Raw genomic sequence first — 19,145 nt, 5'->3', positions numbered from 1 at the left:
CTTGGCTGCGACCACTTGGCCCACCTGCCCTTCCTGGGGTCAGCAGCTTCTGGGGGGCCCCCCCTCTGCTTCTCTCTCCTTGGCGTTTTCTGGCCTTGCAGAAGGACAGCGCTGGGGTTGCCGAGGTGGGTTTCAGTCACCCTGTCAAAGGAGCAGGTGCCTTTCCAAAAGCAGGCCCCTGGGTGGCTTCCAGGAAGAGAAGATTCACACACACACCGGCAAGGGGGGGGGCGTGCAGGCTGGGGAGCCGCCACGCTGGGCCTTCACGGCCCTCCTGTGGTGTCCACCTCTTTTCCTGCATGTTGCCCAGCAGGGGCTTGAGGAGGATGCTGCTGCTCTGGACAACAGGAGGGCCCGGGCGGGGCGCTTTTCGGCAGGCAGAGACGGGGGGGGGGTCGTTAGTGCAGGGCGGGGAGCTTTTCCTACCCAGCTGCCCCATTGGACGTGCAGGGCCACCTCTCCCGTCAGGCCGCCCGAGCCATCCAGGATGATCTTTGTCAATGAAAGTATTAATTACATTGTGGTTGGTGAGGCGAGAATCTGAGTGAGGGTCCCTCGGGCTGCACCTTGCACAGGGGGGGGAACTTTTAAAAGAACATGAAACGTGAAAAACCATAAAAGAATCTAAAAGATGAGCTGCTCAGGTAGACTGCTCCTGTTCAGCCGTGTTCTGTGGCAATAACCTTCCCCCCCCCCGCCCCCACAGCCTGAATGGTATTGGTGTCCCTTTTTCTCCTCTTCCAACCGCTTTGTTGATTTGCCCTTGCGCGCTCACAGCCAAAAGCTGAATGAGAAGGAGCACAACCCACCCTCCCACCGGCTGCCTGACAGGATGCCCAGCATAAGCCTCAACCCACTTGCATTTCCGCACTAGCCACAGAGCGGACGGAAGGGAAAGGCGGGCCATCAATGGGCCTATCATTGGGCAAGTATGTTTTGTGGGCTTCTGTTCTCGCTTTAATATCCACTTACCATGTTGCAGTTTTAAAATTCACTCCGTTGATATCAATACAGGATGGGCTTGGGTATGTTTTCTTTCCAAAGGTCCAGCTTCAGGCGGCCGTTTCAGAGCAGGGGTGGCCAACATCCTCCTGCAGCCCGGCAGCGTGGGTTCCCATGGCTGGTGTGGAACCGGACCGAAAGACTTCATCTGGCCTGGACGGGCAGACCTCGAACTGCCTGGGAGCGTTTCCTGGGGGGGGGGGGACTTCACTGGGGTTGGGGCCAAGGCGAACGCCCGGTTGCAGATCCAGGAGGGAGGCAGGCAGGCAGGTGGGGTGAAACCGAGTGAGGAGGTGGCCCCCCGTCACCTCTCGAGCGCTAGCTCCATTCCCCACTAATCCCGCTGCCCAGATGTTGGCTGGCTAAATATGTGTGTTGATCCTTCTCAGCCGCCACACCGAGGATGCTGGAGGGGCAAAGAAGCCGGAGGCCCTCCCCGGCGCAACCCCTGGCATGGTACCTCTCCTGACCTTCTCTCCTCCTCTCTCTGGCTGCTTGTTCCTGCTTTTCACCCACTTCCTGCTCTTTGGGGCAAACACACCTACCCTCCCTTAGCTCCGTGACTTTTCCTGTTGCCCCCGCCCCCAAGAGGTTTGGGGTGGCTGGCTTCATTCCCTCAGTTTGTAAGCTCACAATGAATGCCCTGTCCAGACAAGCAGAAAGCAGCTGCCCGAAAAAATAAAAACAACCAACGGCAGGCGCCACCCGAACAGGCAGAATTATAGGATCAGAAATAGAGATGTTCTAAAAGAGTATTAAATTGTGTGGGATCAAAAGTATGCTTTGGGGCAGAAGGAGGTGGCGGCCCTCCCTAAATAGCAGCAGCCTTGATCCTAAAACGTTTTTTTTAAAGGGGAAAGACATCCAGTCACTGAGATTTATATCTGTAGGTCACAGATTTCCAGGCATGGAAAAGTGAAATAATATAGTGCTAGATGCCGTTTCCAATAATAATGATGGATAGATTGATCTTCAAAGTCCAGGTTCCAGAGAGATCTCTCTGAATATTTGTCTTTGGTGGGATGTGTCGGCCCTGCGTTCCCCAGGGCTGAGAGAGAGAAGATGGTAGAGGATGATGTGGAAACGCCCCCCTCCCCATGAACGTCACTCCAGCTGCAGGCTTCTGGTGTGTGAGACTGTGTGTGTGTGTGCGCGCGTGACGGGGGAAAAAAAAGAGCAAAGGGCTGAGCCTCTCGAGAGCTTGCGGGGGCCTCGGATGGAGCAAACAGAAAAGAGCAGCCGAGGCTCCCTGGAAACAAGGGATGGGGTGGGGGGGAATGGAGAGAGGCAGGCAGGCCGAGGCCCTGGCGGGAGTGAGAATCATCATCACACCCAGGAAGAAGAACTTTCTTCTGGGTTGCCCTGTGAGGTCCTGCAGGCAGAGGTCCTGGGGTCCAGGGGACGGGAACCCATGAATCTTAGAATCTGGGTGTCGGAAGGGGGCGCCCCTCAAATGCAAACCCTCCCCCCCTTGCTCAAGGCAGGAACCCAAATCCAAACAGATCCGGCTGATCAGCCCCCCCCCCGTTTCTCTGGAAGGCCCCCAGCGTGGGAGGCCTCACCAACTTCCCCCCCTAAGAGGTCATGAGGTCCTACTTCTCTAACGGTTAGGACATTTTTTCGCCCCAATCTTCAGCCTGAATCCGGCTTCCTGTCGCTTGAGCCCATCGTGACCTGTCCTGCCCTCTGGGAGGACGAAGGACGGATCCTGGCCCCTCTGCAGGGCAACTTCTCAAGTCTTTTGAAAAGTGCTCTCCTCTCTCTCCTCTCAAGTCTTCTCAAGGTGAAACTTACTCAATCCTTTCTGCCTTTTCCCTCTTTCTAGGCCTTGTTTTCTGGTCCCCCCGGTCCTCTTTGTTGCCCCTCCTCGGAAGGGGCTCCTGTGGGTCAGCCTCTTTCTTCTACTTTGGCATCCGGAACGGAGCACAGGACTCCTCAATAAGCGAGATCATTGTGGCCGCACAGAGGGGGACTTTAGTGCTTCCTGGGATGGGGAGGCTCGGCTTCTCTAAACGCCCCCTCCAAAGATCGCATGCGCCTTTTTTGCAGCCGCATCACCCTCTCGGCTCCTATTCAGAACTGGACCGACAACCGATCCCAAGATCCTTCTAGCTCATACTGTACCATGACGAAGCCCAGTCTCCCAACTGAGCATTTGAGGGTCCTTCCCCCCCTTATTCGTAGGTGTAGGACTTCGCAATTGTTCAACGTTATTCCTCACCTTTGTTTCTTCTGCCCCCCTCTATTAGGGAAGGAGCAAAAGAGGGCCATTCCTGGGCTACCAGGTTTGTAGGAATTTGGTTTCCAGAATCACTACCCCACCCCATGCATTCCTCTCATCTTTACCTGGGCCCCCGTCCAAACCCCCCCCAAAGAAATGGGACCTGGTTTTGGAAGGCGTTGCTCAAATTTAGCCCCCGAGTTAGAGCTAAAGCACCTCTTGGAGGAGAGGCAACCGATGCAAAGGGGTTGATCTCTGTGTAAATATCTCTGAGAGGATGTCATTCCGGATTTATTACACGTTTATTAATACAAAAAGAGAGAGGTGGAAAAGAGTCTCAGTTCTGCCACTGGTGGCATCGGCCAGCCCACGGAAACCAACTTTTCCAAGCGCGACACCCGATTCGCATGCTTTCTCTTGTCGTGGCCAGTCTCTGAGGGGGAGATGCCATCTTGACCCTTTCATATTCTCGGAATCAAGGCCACTGACTACGGTGCCAAACCTGCCCATCCCCAAAATGTCACTTGGGCGGGAAAACCATAATTGTGATTTTTTTTAATTAATGGAAACAACAAAGAGTTACAAACATCTCTGAAAGACAACAGGTTGTTTCATCAGTGGCGGCCGGCTGCAACACCTCCGTCTCCTGGTTGTGGACGAAACGGGACTTTCTGTCCAGCTGGACGCCCCCATTAATTAACCCCATCCGTTCCCCTTGGACCCCCCTCTTCCTCTCATGCACCCCCCTTGCTAATGAACCCCCTCCCCCACCAAACCACTTTTCCCACGCCATTAATGGGAGACCCACCAAAAAAAAACCCTCACACTTTTCCCATTAAGCATATACACCCCTTCCTTTTCTTGTGTGGGGTGAATGTTTTAAGACCACCAACCCCTCTTTTGATCAAAAAACCAAGAGTTGTTTCCCTCCCTCCCACGGTCTGCACATTCTCAGTTCTTTAATTTCAGACTCCCCTCTTCCTCCGCCGAGGAAGCTGAAGATGGAAACCAGCCGATGAAGAAAGAAAAAAACAACTAAGCCAAGGTCTGGCTGGTCTCCTCAACTTGGCTGGTCTGCTCTGCCTGGAATGATGGCAAAATAGTGACCATTTTATAGATATAGATATATAATCCAGCTTCCCCCAAATGGACTGAAACCACTACAGCTACAACTACGATTAATTCTACTTTATTCCCCGCCCCCCCCCGCCCTTTTCCTGTTTTAGCATTGCCTGGGTTTGCAGCCTTGACCTGAGGATAAAGAGGGGAGGATAAGCTCCCCCCCCAGACACCCCCCCCCGTTTCTCTTGCTTCTAAATCTGGCTTTATGGACGGCGCTTTTCCTCCGCCTGCCAATGGCCCCAATCCCAAATCAACTTCCCTCGAGAGCTGGCACCCGTTTCCTGCCCCTGCAGACTAGGCCGCCTGGCTGTGAAACCCAGACTCGCCACCCACCCACCCCCGTTTTCCCCCTTTGGTACCCCCCTAAGGGCTCTTTTTTAAAAAAGGGGGGAGTGTCGGTCCTACCCCCACCCACCTACCTCCTGGGATTAAATACCCCCCCATTTCATGCTAACAGGGGGGTAGAGAAAAGGCTGCCCCCCCTCACCACCCCAACCCCTCTTTCCCCACAAGGCTATACATTCCTTCCCTTTCCAGAAAAAAAAAATGCCCTTTAAACGTTTGCTTCATGCTTTCATGTCGAAGGTCATGGAGCGGGCCCTTTAGAGGTCCACCATCCCACCCACTCCCCGGGTCAGCACCAGAGTCTCGAGCGACCACATCCCTGATGGACGACAGTTAGATGGAGGGAAGGGAAATTCCTCTGGTCCATTGGCATCAAGAGGGGAGAGCCCAGGCCCTCCCAGAGGGACCCAATCCACTCACCCATGACGCTGCAGGAGTCCCTTGTGGTTTTGTGGCCGTCCTTGGGATCTCCCCTTCCTCTTCCTCTGCTCGGATCCTTCCAGACCTCCCACCCCCACCCCTGTGGATGTAAGAGGCTGAGAAACCCTCTTGGGCGAGGATGGCCAAGCCCCCCCCTTGCCACCATTCCCCCCCCTGCCCACCACGGTGGTCCCTGCTCCCCTAACCCTTGATTTGTGGGATGCTGGAAGTCGCCTCCAGTTGCTGAAGAACCTGCACGTCTCCGGGAAGCCCCCACCCCCCCACCCCTCCGGCCCTTTCCTCGGTCTCTCCACCCCCACCCTCCGCCACCCCACATGTACCGGTTTTACAATCAATCATCATTACAAACATCGTTACACCCATCTCTGACTCCACCAGGAGCTTTCAGCGGCAGCCGGCGTTCATTCTCAAAGGGCCTTCAGGAGACGGGAGACGTAAAAACTCCGAGTGAACACATGGCATCCTCTTCGTTTTGTGGAACACGATCACGGCAAAGACCCAGACACAGAACCCACCCTGCACAGGAGGGTGTCCGGTTGGCACCCTCCAGTCTCACCACCCCAAATCCATTTCCCCTCCGGTGGTGAAGGAGGAAGAGGCAGAGAGGGGCCCCCTTCCCATCACAGGCTGGCCCAGGAGCGCTTGGCCAAGAGAGAGACAGAGACAGAGAGAGAGGGGGACGTTATTCCTTGAACCGCCGGCCGGCCTGCATCTTCTTGTAGAAGTTCTCGGCCTCTTCGGCCACGGCATCCTTCTCTCCCGCCAAGAGGCTGCCGGGCTTCCTCCTCAGCGTGGACTCCCGGCTGGCTCCCCCCAGGACGGTTTCGGCGGCCGGGATGCCCTCCGAGGGCATCAGCGAGGCCCCGGACGCGACCCCCACCCCGGCCGCCACGTTGATGGTGGCCACGCTGCCGTAGCGGGACTCCTCCTGCTCAAGGTCACTGACGGAGGAGCCGGGGGAGACGCCGGCGCTCTTGGCGGGCCGGAAGCCCCGGTAATCCTTGCCCATCTCATTGAGTTCGTAGGTGCTCTCCGGCCCATCGGCGCCCTTCGGGGCGGCCTTCCACTCCCAGGGCCCGTTGCCCGAGGAGAGGTGGACGACCGGGTGGTGCGGGGCATGAGCGTCGATGGTGACCACGCTGGCGCTGTCTCGCTCCGAGGGGGAGCGGTACTGGGAGGAATCGGAGCTGGTAGAGGAGGAGGAGGTCTCCGAGTGCTTGGGGGTCACCGACACCATCCCCGGGGGCTTCGACATGGCGATGACCTGCATCAGGCGCGGGGGGTTGGCCACCCGCTGGGCCGTCCCCTTCTCCGCCATCATCATCCACTTGGCCCGCACGGCCGAGCTGCTCTTGGGGGAGATGTTGGCGCCGGCGTTGGCTTGGCTCTCCTCTGGGATGTGGACCAGTGGGGTCGCCCCGGGCCTCGGCTGGATGAGGACCCGGGGCCCCATGGAGGCCCGCTCGGCCGTCCGCGCCTGGACCGTGGGGTACAAGGACGGCGGGACATGGTCCTCCTCGTCGCCCACCAGGGAGTCCGAGCCCACCCGCCGGGCCACTTCCTCGGCCAGGGTCATCCCTCGCCCTTCCACGGACTTCTGCTTCCACTCGGTGATGAGCTGCTTGGAGCGCGAGGCGTCCACGGGGACGTGGATGGTCATGTGGCGCCGCGCCGGGTCGTCCATGGAGGGGGTGTTGACGCGGGGCAAGGTGTTGCTGAAGGTGACCATGTTCTCCTTGCCCATGGGGCTCCGGGGGGCCAAGAGGTCCACGTCCACGCTGGCCCGTTTCAGGCTGCCAAGGGAATTCTTCTCCCGCTGGACCTGCCGGTTCATCCCCTCCAGGCGGGTCTGGGGGTTGAGCTCGTCGGTGCTGACGGACTTGTTCTGGTGGTAGACGGAGTCGTGGCCCCGCTGGGTCAGGGCTCTCAGGGCGTCCTTGGCTGGGGGGTGGGAGGGCCCCTTCTCGGTGGGCGCCCGGAAGTTGCCCACCGCGTGGTAGGCCTGCGGTGGGAAGAACCGGAGTGGACCATTACGGGCAAGCATCCTGCTCCGTCGGGTGGGTTGAACCCTCCTCCCGTGCTTTCGAGGGGGCCCAATCCAAGAAGGGCTAGCCCACGCATGAAGAGCACTGGGTCCCCCCTTTTCCCTTGGATTCTTGGGGTCTCCCACCCTGTGGGGCTCGGAAAGGCAGTCGCTCACCAGGTAGGCCGCGATGCCGGAGCCGATCAGGAAGCCCACGTAGACGTCGATCGGGTGGCTGCGGTACTGCGTGATCTGGGTCAGGCCGCAGATGCCAGCCGCGATGGCGAAGGCGAAGACCAGGATGGGCTTCAGGAGTTTGGTGCTGTCCGAGATGATGGAGTTGAAGTACATCTGCAAAGAGGATGGGCGGATTGATGCTCTCAGGCGCCCTTCCTTCCTCCTTTGCCGGACTGACCTGGCACACCGCTGGCGTGGAGAGAAGGAAGGCCGCCGAGGCTCTCCTGGCCTGTCTTGGCGGCCCTCCCGGCCTCTCTCCTGGCAGAGCCCCGACAGCCTTGACACCCCGATCCAGCCGAGCGAGGAAACTCACCGACACGTAGACGGCCGCGAAGGCAGACAGAGTGGCGTGCTGGGAGGGAAACGTCTTCCTGAGTGAGAAAGGAAGAATCAACCCCCCCACATCAATGGGTGTTGCCTCAGGACAGCCAGAGTCCTTCATCAACTTATTGAGGTTTCACTTTACTTCACAAACAGGGGAAAAATGTGGCTTTCCCGGAGATCATTTGGCGTTCATTCGCCGGGAAACACGGAAAGGGCCTGAAAGCCGCTTGGAAATGGGCCGGCTCAGCCAGGCTGCCCGGAGGGGGGGGGGAGCGAGGCCACGCTCCGTGCTTACCTGGCGGACAGGATGGCGTGCTGGTCCGGCCCGGAGCAGATGTCCTGGGTGATGTACGGGTTGGAGTCACAGGAGATCCCCAGGAGGGTGTAGTTGGGTTTGCAGACCGTGAGGAAGAAAGGGGCGTGGTAGCCCGTGGCCAGCTGGATGACGTCGGTCACGAGGGCCGTGGCACAGAGGCCAAAGACGTGGACCCCTGCGGGGCGGGGAGCGAGCAAAAAGGGGTGCGTCGGGGGGGAGGAGAACCCCTTGGCCCCACCCATTCTGTCACCTTCCCCCGCCCAACCACAAACATACACCCCTGCGATGTAGGCTAGGCTGAGAGAGAGAGAGAGAGAGAGCCCCAAGGGTTTGGATTCGTTTCTCAGGTCTGACCCGCCCCCCAGCCTGGATCGGGGTGTCTGGATTCCCTTCCGGAGGGTGTGAGGAAGGGCCATCGAGAGAGTGAGAGAGCCTCTGAGCGTACCTGGAGTTATTTCACACACCCCTGGCCAGCGCTGGGACCAGACAGGGAGGCTGGAAGGCCCCTTGGACCCTCTTTAGGGTCTCTCTCTCTCTCTCTCTCTCTCTCTGTTTCACAGGCCGGGAGCGAAGGGCCTCCCAGACATCCTTCTAGAGGGGGGGGGCATCAATCCCTCTCCCTCACACGGTAGGGCTGCAAAGCAGGACCTCTGGGTCAACAAAAGGGTGGCTTAATCCTGCCCAGATTCCTTGGATTAAATTCCTTTGGAAAGCAACCGGCACCCTCATTTATGATCATTTTTTTGGAGTGCCATAAATAAGAGTCGCCTTTTCCTTTAGGAGATTGGGGGGGGGGGGGAGAGAGATTGTAGGGGCCGGAAGGGTCGTCGGCCGCTGACCGCCTTACCCACAAATCTGACCGTCCGTCGAAGGAAGGAGTTGAAGTTGCAGCCGCCGGCGTTGATGCTGCCTTCGGAACTGCCCCGGCCTTTCGTCTTGGACTGCAGGCAGTACACGATGCCTTCGCCCACCATGATCTGTGGGGCCCAGAGGTTGGCGGGGGCAGGAAAGAAGCAAGATTTGGGGATCAGGAGGGGGGAGAATGTTTCAGAGTTTGGAATGTTTGGTTCAATTCTTCTAGCTGCACAGCCACGTGGCAGAGATTCCCAGAGGAGAACAGCATTCAGTTCCCCCCCAATGGGTCCACCCCTTTCCCCTCCATCATTGGCACTTAAAATCGCAATAATTCATTTAGAGATATGAGTAAGAGAAAGAATAAAATAAAAACCACTTTTTTTACAGTTGTTTCTTCAGTGAATGGAAGAACTTCTTCAAGAAGGAAGGAGATAAAAAAAAGGACAACCAGGTGGACCGACCAGCCGACCGAGGGGCTTTACTCACGGAGGCAGCCGGCGCGGCGAAGGCCAGGCTGAGGAGCATCAGCAAGGGGATCATCTCCTCGTTGGTCTCCACGTAGGGCATGGAGAGGGCCCGGTCATAGCACTGGAAGCCCACCTTGGCCGGCTTGAAGAGGTCGGTCAGCTCCAGGAAGTAGAGGGTCACGATGGAGGAGGCCACAATGGGCAACTGGGGGGGGAGATGGGGGCGGGGGTGGGAGAGGGGGGGCTTTCAACCCAGGGCCCAGAGACCCTCGGAATGAAGCCCACTCTCACGCCAAGGGAGACTGAAAGCAAGGGGAGGCCCCCCCCAAGCTCCCGCGAACCTCTTCCCCTCCCCTCCCGGGGTTCCCCACCACCACCACCTTCCTCTGTTTCTCAGGGAGAGCTTGCAAAAAGAATTCATCTCACGCACTTCGACAAAGTAGAAGCAGGGGAGAAGCGTCATGCTGTCTTTGGGCGGCTTGGGCTTCTCCTTGGCAGGGACCATGGTGTCCGTGTGTGGGGGTCCGGAAGAAGGGGGGCCCTGGGGCCGGCCCTCGGCTCAGGCACTGTGGAGGGACAAGCATGAATCTCCCTTTGTTGTGTAGGCAGAGCAAAGCCAGCCCCAACTGGGCACAACCAAAGGCCCCCCACCCCACCCCAAAAGTGGGACTGGCCAAGACCCACCCAGGCAGCCTCCCACCCATTCAGCCCCCCCCCCACTTGGCCAGCCCTCCCAGGCCCTTCCCTGGCGTGCTGCATTGACCCAGTTAAAGCCAGCGGATCGATGCCCTCGTCTCTGGTCACACGGAGGGAGGCGGGGTTGGGGGTGGGGGGGTGCCTTGCCCACAGCGCCCCTCCTGAGAGGGTGAAGGGAAGCTCCCTGTTTTCTGGATCCTTTCTTGGAATCCGGATTCCCACCCCACGGGACGTGGCCGGTCCCACCCTCTGCAAGTCGCTGGGGAGGACCACGCCGGTTCTGTGGGCCGTGGGTGGCCGGTCTCTGAGCAGCAAGAGACCCAGAAAGAGAGAGGCATGATCCAGACCGCTGGGGATTCTGGGCTCTGAGCAAGGGGACTCCATCATCCTTGAGCTCCTAGTCCTAAATTAAATGAATTAAATAAATAATAAATAAATCTGTTGGAAGGGAAAACCACCCTGGGATGCATGAGTGGGGCTGAGCAAAGAGGAAAGCCGGTATGCACAGCCCCCACCCCCACCCCAAAATATATCCAGTTCGGCCCCAGGCTCTCCCAGCAGGCAAGAAACCCAAGTGGTGGCTGGAACGGTCCTTGGCTGTCTCGTGCGAGGTGTGGTGGACTACGAGACCCATCAGGGCTCTCTAGCCCAGTCAGCCGGTGGGACGGAAGCTCCTGGGCTCATGAAGCCCAAGAAGCTGGGAGATCGTTTTAATTACTTATGCTTTGGGTCCTGGATTCAAAACATCCCCTCTCTGAGGTGGGAGACGCCGGGCGGGTGCAAAGACCAGTCCCATTCGAACCCACCAGTGTCTTCCGTCCGACAGTGGCTGACGGATGGAGGGGTGTGTCCGTGGGGTGTGGGTGGAGGAACCACCGCCGGTTCAGAAGGGCTGCCTTCTGTCAGCCGTCGCTGCCGGTGAGCGGCAGCTCCCCACAAACCCTACAAGCGGGCGCGAACTCTCCCCAAAGCCAGGTGGACTGCCACTGGACACGGAGGCTCGGTTGGGCCAATCTTGTGGCCCCAGCCGGTGGCTCCACACAGAATTCCTCCCCCTTTTTTTGCTGAAGAAAGAGGAAAGGAGGGAGATGCTGGTCAGGGGGTAGCCTCTCCTGGCCTCCCCATCTTGTGGTAGGAAGTTCCAGAGGATCTAACCTGGGGGTGGGGTGAGAATTATGCAGGGTGATCCCCAACGAGCTTCTTTCGCCGAGGACAAGAAAAGGGAGAGCCTGTGGCATTTAAAAACCCTTGGCTTGCAATCAAACCCTCTTTCAATCCCTGCCTTTCAGGGACCATGCAGGCTGGGGGGGGCAGCAAAAAGGGGGTCCAAAAAACTGGATTTCATCCCTATGAAAGCTCCGCCCCCCCGGAAAAAATATTTAGGGAGCCCCAAGCCTCAAGGAGGAGATCCAGATTTAGGGAGGGATTGTAAGGGTAGGGACAGAACTCTCCCCAAAACGTGGAGGGAAGGGGGGGGTCAGGTTCAAACAATGTGCCCCTCCCATTGGGAATCATCTACACAAACACCTGTAATGTGAAGCTCTCTGGGGTGGTGGGGTGCCACTCTCACCCCCCCTCCCAGCATCGCCCGGGGGAGTCCCTGGGGAGCTGTTGCTCCTGTCAAAGTGGGGGAATTATTTAAAAATTTTGCCCTGGATCAACCCCCCCGTCCAGCTTTTTCTGGGGGAGAAAATAGGCAAAGCCCCCTCCCTGCAGACCTTTTGTCTGGCAGGAAGGGAGGAGGAGGAAAACCACTGGGGAGGAGGAAGAGGAGGCTTCGTGGGCGGGGGGGGGGAGAGAAAGGGGGAGGGAGAAAGGAGTGCCTTTCCAAGGGTCCCGATCCGCCGCACGTACCTGTCCCGCATGGGCGATGCTCCCGGGCGGGCGTAGATGGAGAGGTGGTCCGCCTTTTTTGGGAGGGGGCGCCGGTGGAAAGAGGGGAGGGGAGGGCTATCTCTCCCTCCCCTGGGCGAGCTGCAAAGCTTGGGGAGGGGGCGGCAGCTGGTGTGGCTGGTGGCCGCCCAGGAATGGCCACCTGCGCCCCCCTCACTCCACCCCAAAGGGGGTGGGAGAGGGGTCGGTGGGAATCAATCCAGAAGCGGAGAGGGCCCCCTCCCCAAAAGAAGCCCACCCCAACCCACCCCCCACCCTTCAGCGCCCAAGGGATGCGCGGCTCCGCGGCTCTGCCTCGCTCGCCTTTTTTTTTTCCAGCTGCGGCTGCAAAGACTGAGCACAAAGGCGAGGAAGAGAGGAGGAGGAGGAAGAGCAGCAGACCCGGGTGTGTGTGTGCGGGGGGGGGGTTGTGTCTGTGCGCGCGCGTGTACGTGTGAACGCGCGCGCCCGGGTTTCCATAGAGAAGGGATGCGCCGGCTAAAGATGCAGGATTTGAGGACCGGGCGAGCCGAAAAGGGCGGGGGGGGGGAGAATACGACCAGGAGCAAAGCCGTGCGATTCGTAGGCGTTCAATTAACAATAACATTCAGACTCCGAGCCCGGGGGGGGGCGGCGGCTTTTCTCCCGGGCGCCTCCCTGCCCCTCCCTCCCTCCCGGCGGGGGCCGTGCGCAAAGGGGAGCGGGGGCAAGCCTCCCGGCCCTACAGGTCTCTTCTCCTCCTCCTCCTCCTCCTCCGGCCGGCTTTGGGAGGGGAGGGGGCGGGCGAACTCCGGGGCCTGCCTTTAAACCCAAGTTCAAAAAGACCGAACCCCCCCCGCGGCCGCCGCCCCAAACACCACCATGGGGAGAAAGGGAGGCTCCCCAGGGGCGGAGAGGGGTCCGGTGGCAACCCCCCAAAAAATAACCACCACCTCTTCATCTTCCTCCCCAGTTGCTTAGCAACACGGCGGGGGCGGGGGCTGAGGACCAGCTCCAAAGAAGCAGCAGCAGATCAAGGGATGGGGGGGCGTGCAGGCGGGGGGGGGTTAGGGGTGTCCCCGGTTGGCCCGGCCTGCCTGGAAGGAACGAAATCTTGGTTTGTGGGGCAGCCGGGCGCGCAGAAGGCGCACGGGCAAGAAAAACGCGCCCCCCCGGCGGTCCTTGAGCAAAATCCAGCCCGCGAGGGCGAGTTAACCCCCCTTTAAATGAATCATCAGCTCCAGAGAGGACAGCAATCCTTCCCTGGGTTTTTCAGGTCTCCCCCCCCCCCCCCGCTGGGTTGCCCAGGGACTGCGCAGCTTGCCATAGCCCCCCCCCCCCGGGCCGGCTCTGCTGGGATGCCTGAGTTACTTCCAAGCTGTGAACAGAACCTTTCCGGGCAGGAGCAGTCTACCTCTGAAGTTTGGATCCTGGAGAGCGGCCAAACAGCCACCTCTTTTTCTTCCCTTCTAAAAGATTCCGAAGAAAGAGCAAATTTGCTCACTTCTTTCTAGACTCCATCATTGGCTGTCCTCCTTTAACACGGAGGAGAAAGCTCCAGTTTTTGTATCTCTCTGTGTGTGTGTGTCTCGTGTTTGTTTTGAGGCTCAAAAACTTTACCCAGGACATTTTTTAATCTGGAGGGAAACCATCCTCCGTGGAAACAGGATGCTCCCCGAGCAATGAGGGTTGAAGTCTTGAAAGGACAAGCAAGAGTTCAGATGGGAAAACAAGCCGTATCCTGCAGTTGCACAATTCGGAGAGGAAATCTGGGCCCTCATCGCCTGCCAAAATGACCAGCTGGGGACCGGCCGGCTCCGATCTTGGTTGTTTGTCCAGGAAAATGACAGCCGGAGGGTGAAACGGGGGACTTCCTGAAAATATGTAAATACCTTTCTCTCTCTCTCTTTCCCAGAGTCAACGCAGCTGCTTCTGAGCCTCACAGCACGGCGAGGCAGAGGAGTTCGAGCAAGCCCGAAGGTGTGCACACAAGTGTGTCTGTGTGTCCAGCGACCGCTCCCAACATGAAGGTCTTGGGGTTGCCCATCTTGACCGTCCTCTTCTTAGGCATCTGCCCTGCCTTTGGTGAGTCTTGAGCTCCCCAACTTTATTTCTGCACATTTTCCCTCTGCCATTCATCTCCCTTTAGCATCTCCCAAAGTTCAGAGGCCTCCAGATATCTTGGGGAATTAAATATAAAAATCACGGACCACCTTATTCCTCTTCGTGACTGGCCTCAGTATTTAATTTTCAGCATTAAACGCTTACCTGCTGTTGGAGATAACTTAAAGAGTTTCTTGCCCCCCCCCCGGCCACCTTCAACCCTCCCTGGGACTTTTACAAGTTTCTGCATGAAAGGGAGAGATTTTATTTTATTTAAAACACTTTTACCCTTGCTTTCTCCTTTTTCAAAAAAAAAATGTTTATCTGGGGAGTAACTCTCTGGGTATATCCTGCTGGCACACAATGAGTCTGGATTAGAGTGGGAGGGACTCCTTTGAATAAGAAAACTTATTAAAAGAAATTATTTCCTGTTACTTAGGATTACACTTCCCAGCACCTAGAATTCGTTAATGTCACCCAGGACAAGGTTTTTAAAAAGTTGTTGTTCTTCGGCTTGTTTGTCCATTGATTTATTTTGTTTTTTTTTTCATTTGTTTTGAAAATACCCTTATTTATGAAAGAAAGTCATAAATCCTGAAACTTCCTACGTGGCCTTTAATTAGGCCAACTTAATGCATTTTTAGTGTATTATTTTTATGTTGCTGTTTGCGAACCGCCCAGAGCGGCCGTTGGTTAGATGGGTGTTGCAATAAAATAAAAATAAATTTAACATTTTAACAAATGATACGTGGCTTTCCGCCCTTTGAGCACCACAGAGAATAGGCTGGGAAGAAATAAAATTGGCAGGAGATGGGCCCTTCCTTCGTGCTAAAAGAGCCCCAAATAGCTAAACAAAGCTTCCAAACTGAGAGGCAGTCTACCTTTGAAATTCCAGACTTCCCTCCTCCCCAGGAAACGTGGCATCGGTGGTGATATTCATTCTTTTCCAGGGGGTCGCCCGAGGGGACGGATCCTCCGTGGCCAGGAAGCCGGCGCCCACCAGATGCCGTACATGGCCTCCCTGCAGGAGGACGGGAAGCACGTCTGCGGGGGCTTCCTCATCGCCCTGCAGTGGGTGCTCAGCGCCGCACACTGCCTGGAGGACACGTAAGTGGCCTACGTTTCTAAAAAGAACCCCCCCTCCGAACTGTTCCCTAGGAGACCGCCCTTTGAAGGGGGCTCCAGTGAGGGGAACCCCTTGTTTTTGGGGTGGGGGGGATCATAACCGGACTCCACCACCCGCCCCCCCCTCTGCTGCAGGGTCAATGGGACGTTCCAGGTCCTTTTGGGGGCTCATTCCCTCTCCAACGATGAGCCCCAGAAGCGGCTGTACAGCGTCCGTCGCCTCATCCCCCACCCTGGCAGCGGCCGAGACCACAACGACGACGACCTGCTGCTTCTCCAGGTGGGTGGGTGCTGCTCGGGGGCCCCCATCGGCCTCCTCGCCTCAGGAGTGAAGTCTCGTTCTTGCTCCGACTTATGGCGACCCCATGAATGAGCCATCTTTTTGCTTTCCCCTGCCCTGCGGGTCTCCTCTTCCAGCACTATCTCTTCTTTCACGTTTGCGCCTTCTCAGCCATCTACTCGCCTCCAGTTCCTGGGCGATGCTACGAAGGAGCACTCTGCAATGTGTCCTCTCCCCATCAACCCTGCTCCACTCCTGTAAATTCAAAACCTGTGGCTTCCTTTAGGGAGTCTGTCCATCTTGTATTGGGTCTCCCTCCTTTCCTGCTGCCTTCTCCATCTTTCCCAGCCTTAGAAAGCTAAGTGTCATGGCTAAAGAGATTTCCAGTTTCTCCAACCAGCTGGGAGGCCCATACTTCGATGGAAGGCTTCCGGCTAGAGATGCCCCTATTTCACAAAGGCAACACAGGAGCAAAACCCACGATAAACTGAAACAAATGCAGGCAACAGGCTGATGGGAGGGATGGTGTTCCCTCGCACGGTGGAATCAGGCTGCAGAATCAAGGCACAGGATTTTCCAAAGGGTTGGAGGTCTTGCTGGAGAGCAGGGGGGGAGGGAGGATCGGCATCCATGGGCCTCCCTCTTGACGGCTTTAGCCGGCACAGTCTTCCCAGGGCCACGGACGCCTCACAGAGGACTCTTTGTTAGCTTCTGTGCCAATGTCTGGTTCCTTCTCATCTCCTCTTTGATGTTCTTTCCTTATCAACATAATAAAGTCTGTTTATTTTACAAAGCTTTTTTCCCCATCCGGCTCAACATTCACTTCCTCCTCCTCCTCTGTTCACAAGCTCACTTTTCTCTTTCGGGTGCCAATTTCATCTTGTCGGGCTTCGGGTTCTGCAGAGAGAACCAGCCGGACTTGCTTCCCGCTCCTCTCCGGCCACATCATCTCCAATAGCCTTTGTCCCAAGTCTTCCATTTGGGAGCCTCCAATCCCAAAGAGGGGCTCCAAGCATCAAGACCACCCTCGTCGTTCTCTTTTTAATTTTCGGGTCCTGAAGTTCGAAATCTGGTGCCCAAAATGTGCCACACCTTGCCCCCACCGAAGGCCCATAAAACCCTGCAAAGCTAAAAGGGGGCGCTGAGGTAAGCGTGCGGACAATTTGTGCTCCCGTCGTTTTTGTGGATCTTACTGACGTGAAGCAGGAGCTTGCACAGTAGGATCCTCATATCTGTGGGATCCGTATCCGCTGATTCACTTATCCACGGTCCGAAAATATTTTAGGAATTAAAAGGAAAATGCTAAAAATATACAGTATAGGGAAAAGGCTGTGTGGTTGCAAAATGTTCTTCTAAAGACAAAGTTATCAGAACTGGTCACTAGAGGGAGCTAGAAACCATTCTATGAATAACATTTGCTCTTAAAATAGTGTTTGCTACAATCCACATTTTTCAGCATCCGCTGAATGGGCTCCCTGCAGATACGGGCTCCTACTCTATTTGCAGACGAACAAGAAATTCTTGGGATACCACCAAGGGCGGGAGGAAGCCCGTAGCTTCAAAAATGCCACCCGAAAGAGCCTGTCGGTGACCCCCACCAGCAGAAAGAGGGGGACCGAGGCAGAGGAAAACCACACGAATTGTTCACTTGACATGCCAAAACCTGGTTGTGAACCTTCACACTCACCCTGAGAAGTCTGACTCTTGGTGAACATGCCGTGAGAGCTGGCTTCTCCCTCTAACTGGTCTCTTGCTGTCTTCCTCCCACACTCATCCACCAACCAGCTGAGCGAACCAGCGACCCTCGGGACCCATGTGCAGACTCTCCCCCTCCAGAGGGAGGACCGAGAAGTGCCCGCTGGCACCCTGTGCCGGGTGGCCGGCTGGGGCGTCACCAGCAACACCGGGAAGCGCCCGGACAAGCTGCAGTACGTGGACCTGCCCGTCATGAGCCGGGCCCAGTGCAACGAGCGGACCTTTCACGACGGCGACATCACCGAGAAAATGATGTGCGCCGAATCCAAGCGGAAAGATTCGTGCAAGGTACGTGGGGGGTTCAAGCGGGAGAGGGTGTTTCTCATTCCCCGGGGCAGTGTCCAAAACACAGTGGCTAACTGCAATGTTCCTAACGGCCCACAAACTCTTATTTTTAATTGGAGGCAGGATTCCATGTTTCCTCTTGAGTTTAGCTCTCAAATATTTGTCAGTGAGGAGGAAGGAGGAACAAGGTGTTTCTGAGCTTTTCCTGTTGTCCCAAAAGGCGTTTTAAATGGACCATGAAGAGCCATTGAGTGCACAGAAGACCTGCTCCCTCTGGGGAAGATGCAAAGTGCCGGATTGTGATGGACCAACCAAAATTCCTGCATTTTTACTTTCCTTGGGGGAAGGGGGAGGGATTGCATGCATCTGAGGACTGATATGATTAAGACCCTCCCCACACTCAAAATGTACCACTTCCGTCACTCTGTGTCAGAGAAAGATGCAGTCCTCCAATACATGGGGACAAAGTGCCTAAGAACACAGGCAAACCCCTGTCCCTTAGTCTTAGCTGTGGCAACAGCACAGATCCTCCCTCTGCAGAAGTCTACCTCTGATTATCAGATGGTAGGCCACAGCTTGCTGAAGAGGGCGAGAAGCTAGACATTGGGCCAGCAACGTTTAATGGAGTGGGCCAGCATTTATTTTTTCTCTCTCTCTTTTTTTGATTAATTCTTTTGCAATAATTTAACACGTTTTGTTATGAGGCTTTAACTGGTTCCAAATCAAGCTCGGAAATCCTTTCTAGCTTTGACCGCTTGCCAAAACCCAGATCGTGTAAAAGTCATAATTCAACAGCTGCACCTGGAGTGTGACTTAAGATGGGAACTCAAATGGAAATGTAAAGGCAGGGGGCAGCCCGGAACAATTTTACGTTTAAACAGAAATGAAGAGAGAATCTCGGGGTGCCTTAAAAACCAACGGGTTTCCTTGGGCCCCCGTTTTTTTGCCCACATCTTTCAAGATCTTCAGAACCACCTTGTGAGATAGTCTCGTGTTAAGGCTCGAATGGAGGCACAGAGCTCGAAGAAGTCACTGGGTTGGTAAGATTCGAACCAGGGACTTTCCAATTTCCAGCTGAGCCCGCCCGGATGCAACTCTGTGCTGTTCCCTTTTTTCAGGGGGAAGGAGTAAGTTGAATCCCGTGAGCCTTACTTCCGAGGAGCACAGGGGTAGAGTCCCCATGTTAAGACTTCCGAGGCTCAAACCGTTTGCTGGTATCTCTCCCTACCCCCTACATTTCTCCTTGCAGGGCGATTCTGGTGGGCCCCTGATCTGCAACGGCATGGCCGAAGGGGTAGTGGCCACCGGCTCCCGTGTCTGCGGCAACTGGAAGAAGCCCGGGATCTACACCCGGATCGCACCTTATCTCACCTGGATCAATGAAGTCATGGGGCTGGCCAACTAGCCCACCGCCCACAGCAGTCGCTTCTTGAGATACAGCGCCCCCCCCCAGCGAAAGCGCTGGATTTCAAAGGGGTGGTGGTGTTTGAGGGTTGGGTGGACTACAGCTCCCAAAATCCACCAGCCACCACAGCCATCCTGGCAGCAGGATTATGGGGTTTGTAGTTCCCTACCAAAATAAATGTTTTTTGAGCTACGGATACCATTTCCTAATAAAAACATAGCAATTGTGTATATGAATAAACAGCACACAGCATCACAAAAAAAGACTCTTTTATCCAGCTTTTGTGTTTTAA

General features: G+C 56.3%; 2 protein-coding genes across 5 annotated transcripts; one reads left to right on the top strand and one right to left on the bottom strand.

The window, feature by feature from the left end:
• Positions 1–3,506: 3,506 nt before the first annotated feature.
• On the bottom strand, positions 3,507–13,468 carry PLPPR3 (phospholipid phosphatase related 3). 2 transcript variants are annotated; one of them, XM_078378989.1, is made up of 8 exons: positions 13,315–13,468; positions 9,784–9,919; positions 9,373–9,558; positions 8,879–9,008; positions 8,011–8,206; positions 7,705–7,762; positions 7,332–7,505; positions 3,507–7,133 (listed from the first exon to the last, which is right to left on the bottom strand). In XM_078378989.1, exons 2-8 carry the CDS (start codon positions 9,856–9,858, stop codon positions 5,814–5,816), a joined length of 2,139 nt encoding a protein of 712 aa, XP_078235115.1. In that variant the 5' UTR covers positions 9,859–9,919; positions 13,315–13,468; the 3' UTR covers positions 3,507–5,813. The 2 variants fall into 2 exon arrangements, with proteins under 2 accessions (XP_078235115.1, XP_072833927.2); XM_072977826.2 differs by lacking the exon at positions 13,315–13,468 and adding an exon at positions 11,904–12,176.
• Positions 12,200–19,116, top strand: CFD (complement factor D). 3 transcript variants are annotated; one of them, XM_078378990.1, is made up of 6 exons: positions 12,200–12,327; positions 13,816–13,985; positions 14,954–15,110; positions 15,264–15,408; positions 17,194–17,451; positions 18,698–19,116. In XM_078378990.1, exons 1-6 carry the CDS (start codon positions 12,215–12,217, stop codon positions 18,851–18,853), a joined length of 999 nt encoding a protein of 332 aa, XP_078235116.1. In that variant the 5' UTR covers positions 12,200–12,214; the 3' UTR covers positions 18,854–19,116. The 3 variants fall into 3 exon arrangements, with proteins under 3 accessions (XP_078235116.1, XP_078235117.1, XP_072833928.2); XM_078378991.1 differs by lacking the exon at positions 12,200–12,327 and adding an exon at positions 12,405–12,503; XM_072977827.2 differs by lacking the exon at positions 12,200–12,327 and adding an exon at positions 12,516–12,648.
• The last annotated feature ends 29 nt before the right edge of the window (positions 19,117–19,145 follow it).

Source organism: Pogona vitticeps, chromosome 7 (assembly GCF_051106095.1).
Source record: "Pogona vitticeps strain Pit_001003342236 chromosome 7, PviZW2.1, whole genome shotgun sequence".
Lineage (NCBI taxonomy): Eukaryota > Metazoa > Chordata > Lepidosauria > Squamata > Agamidae > Pogona > Pogona vitticeps.
Note: the sequence above shows the minus strand (reverse complement) of the source record. Positions and strands in the feature narration are given on the sequence as shown.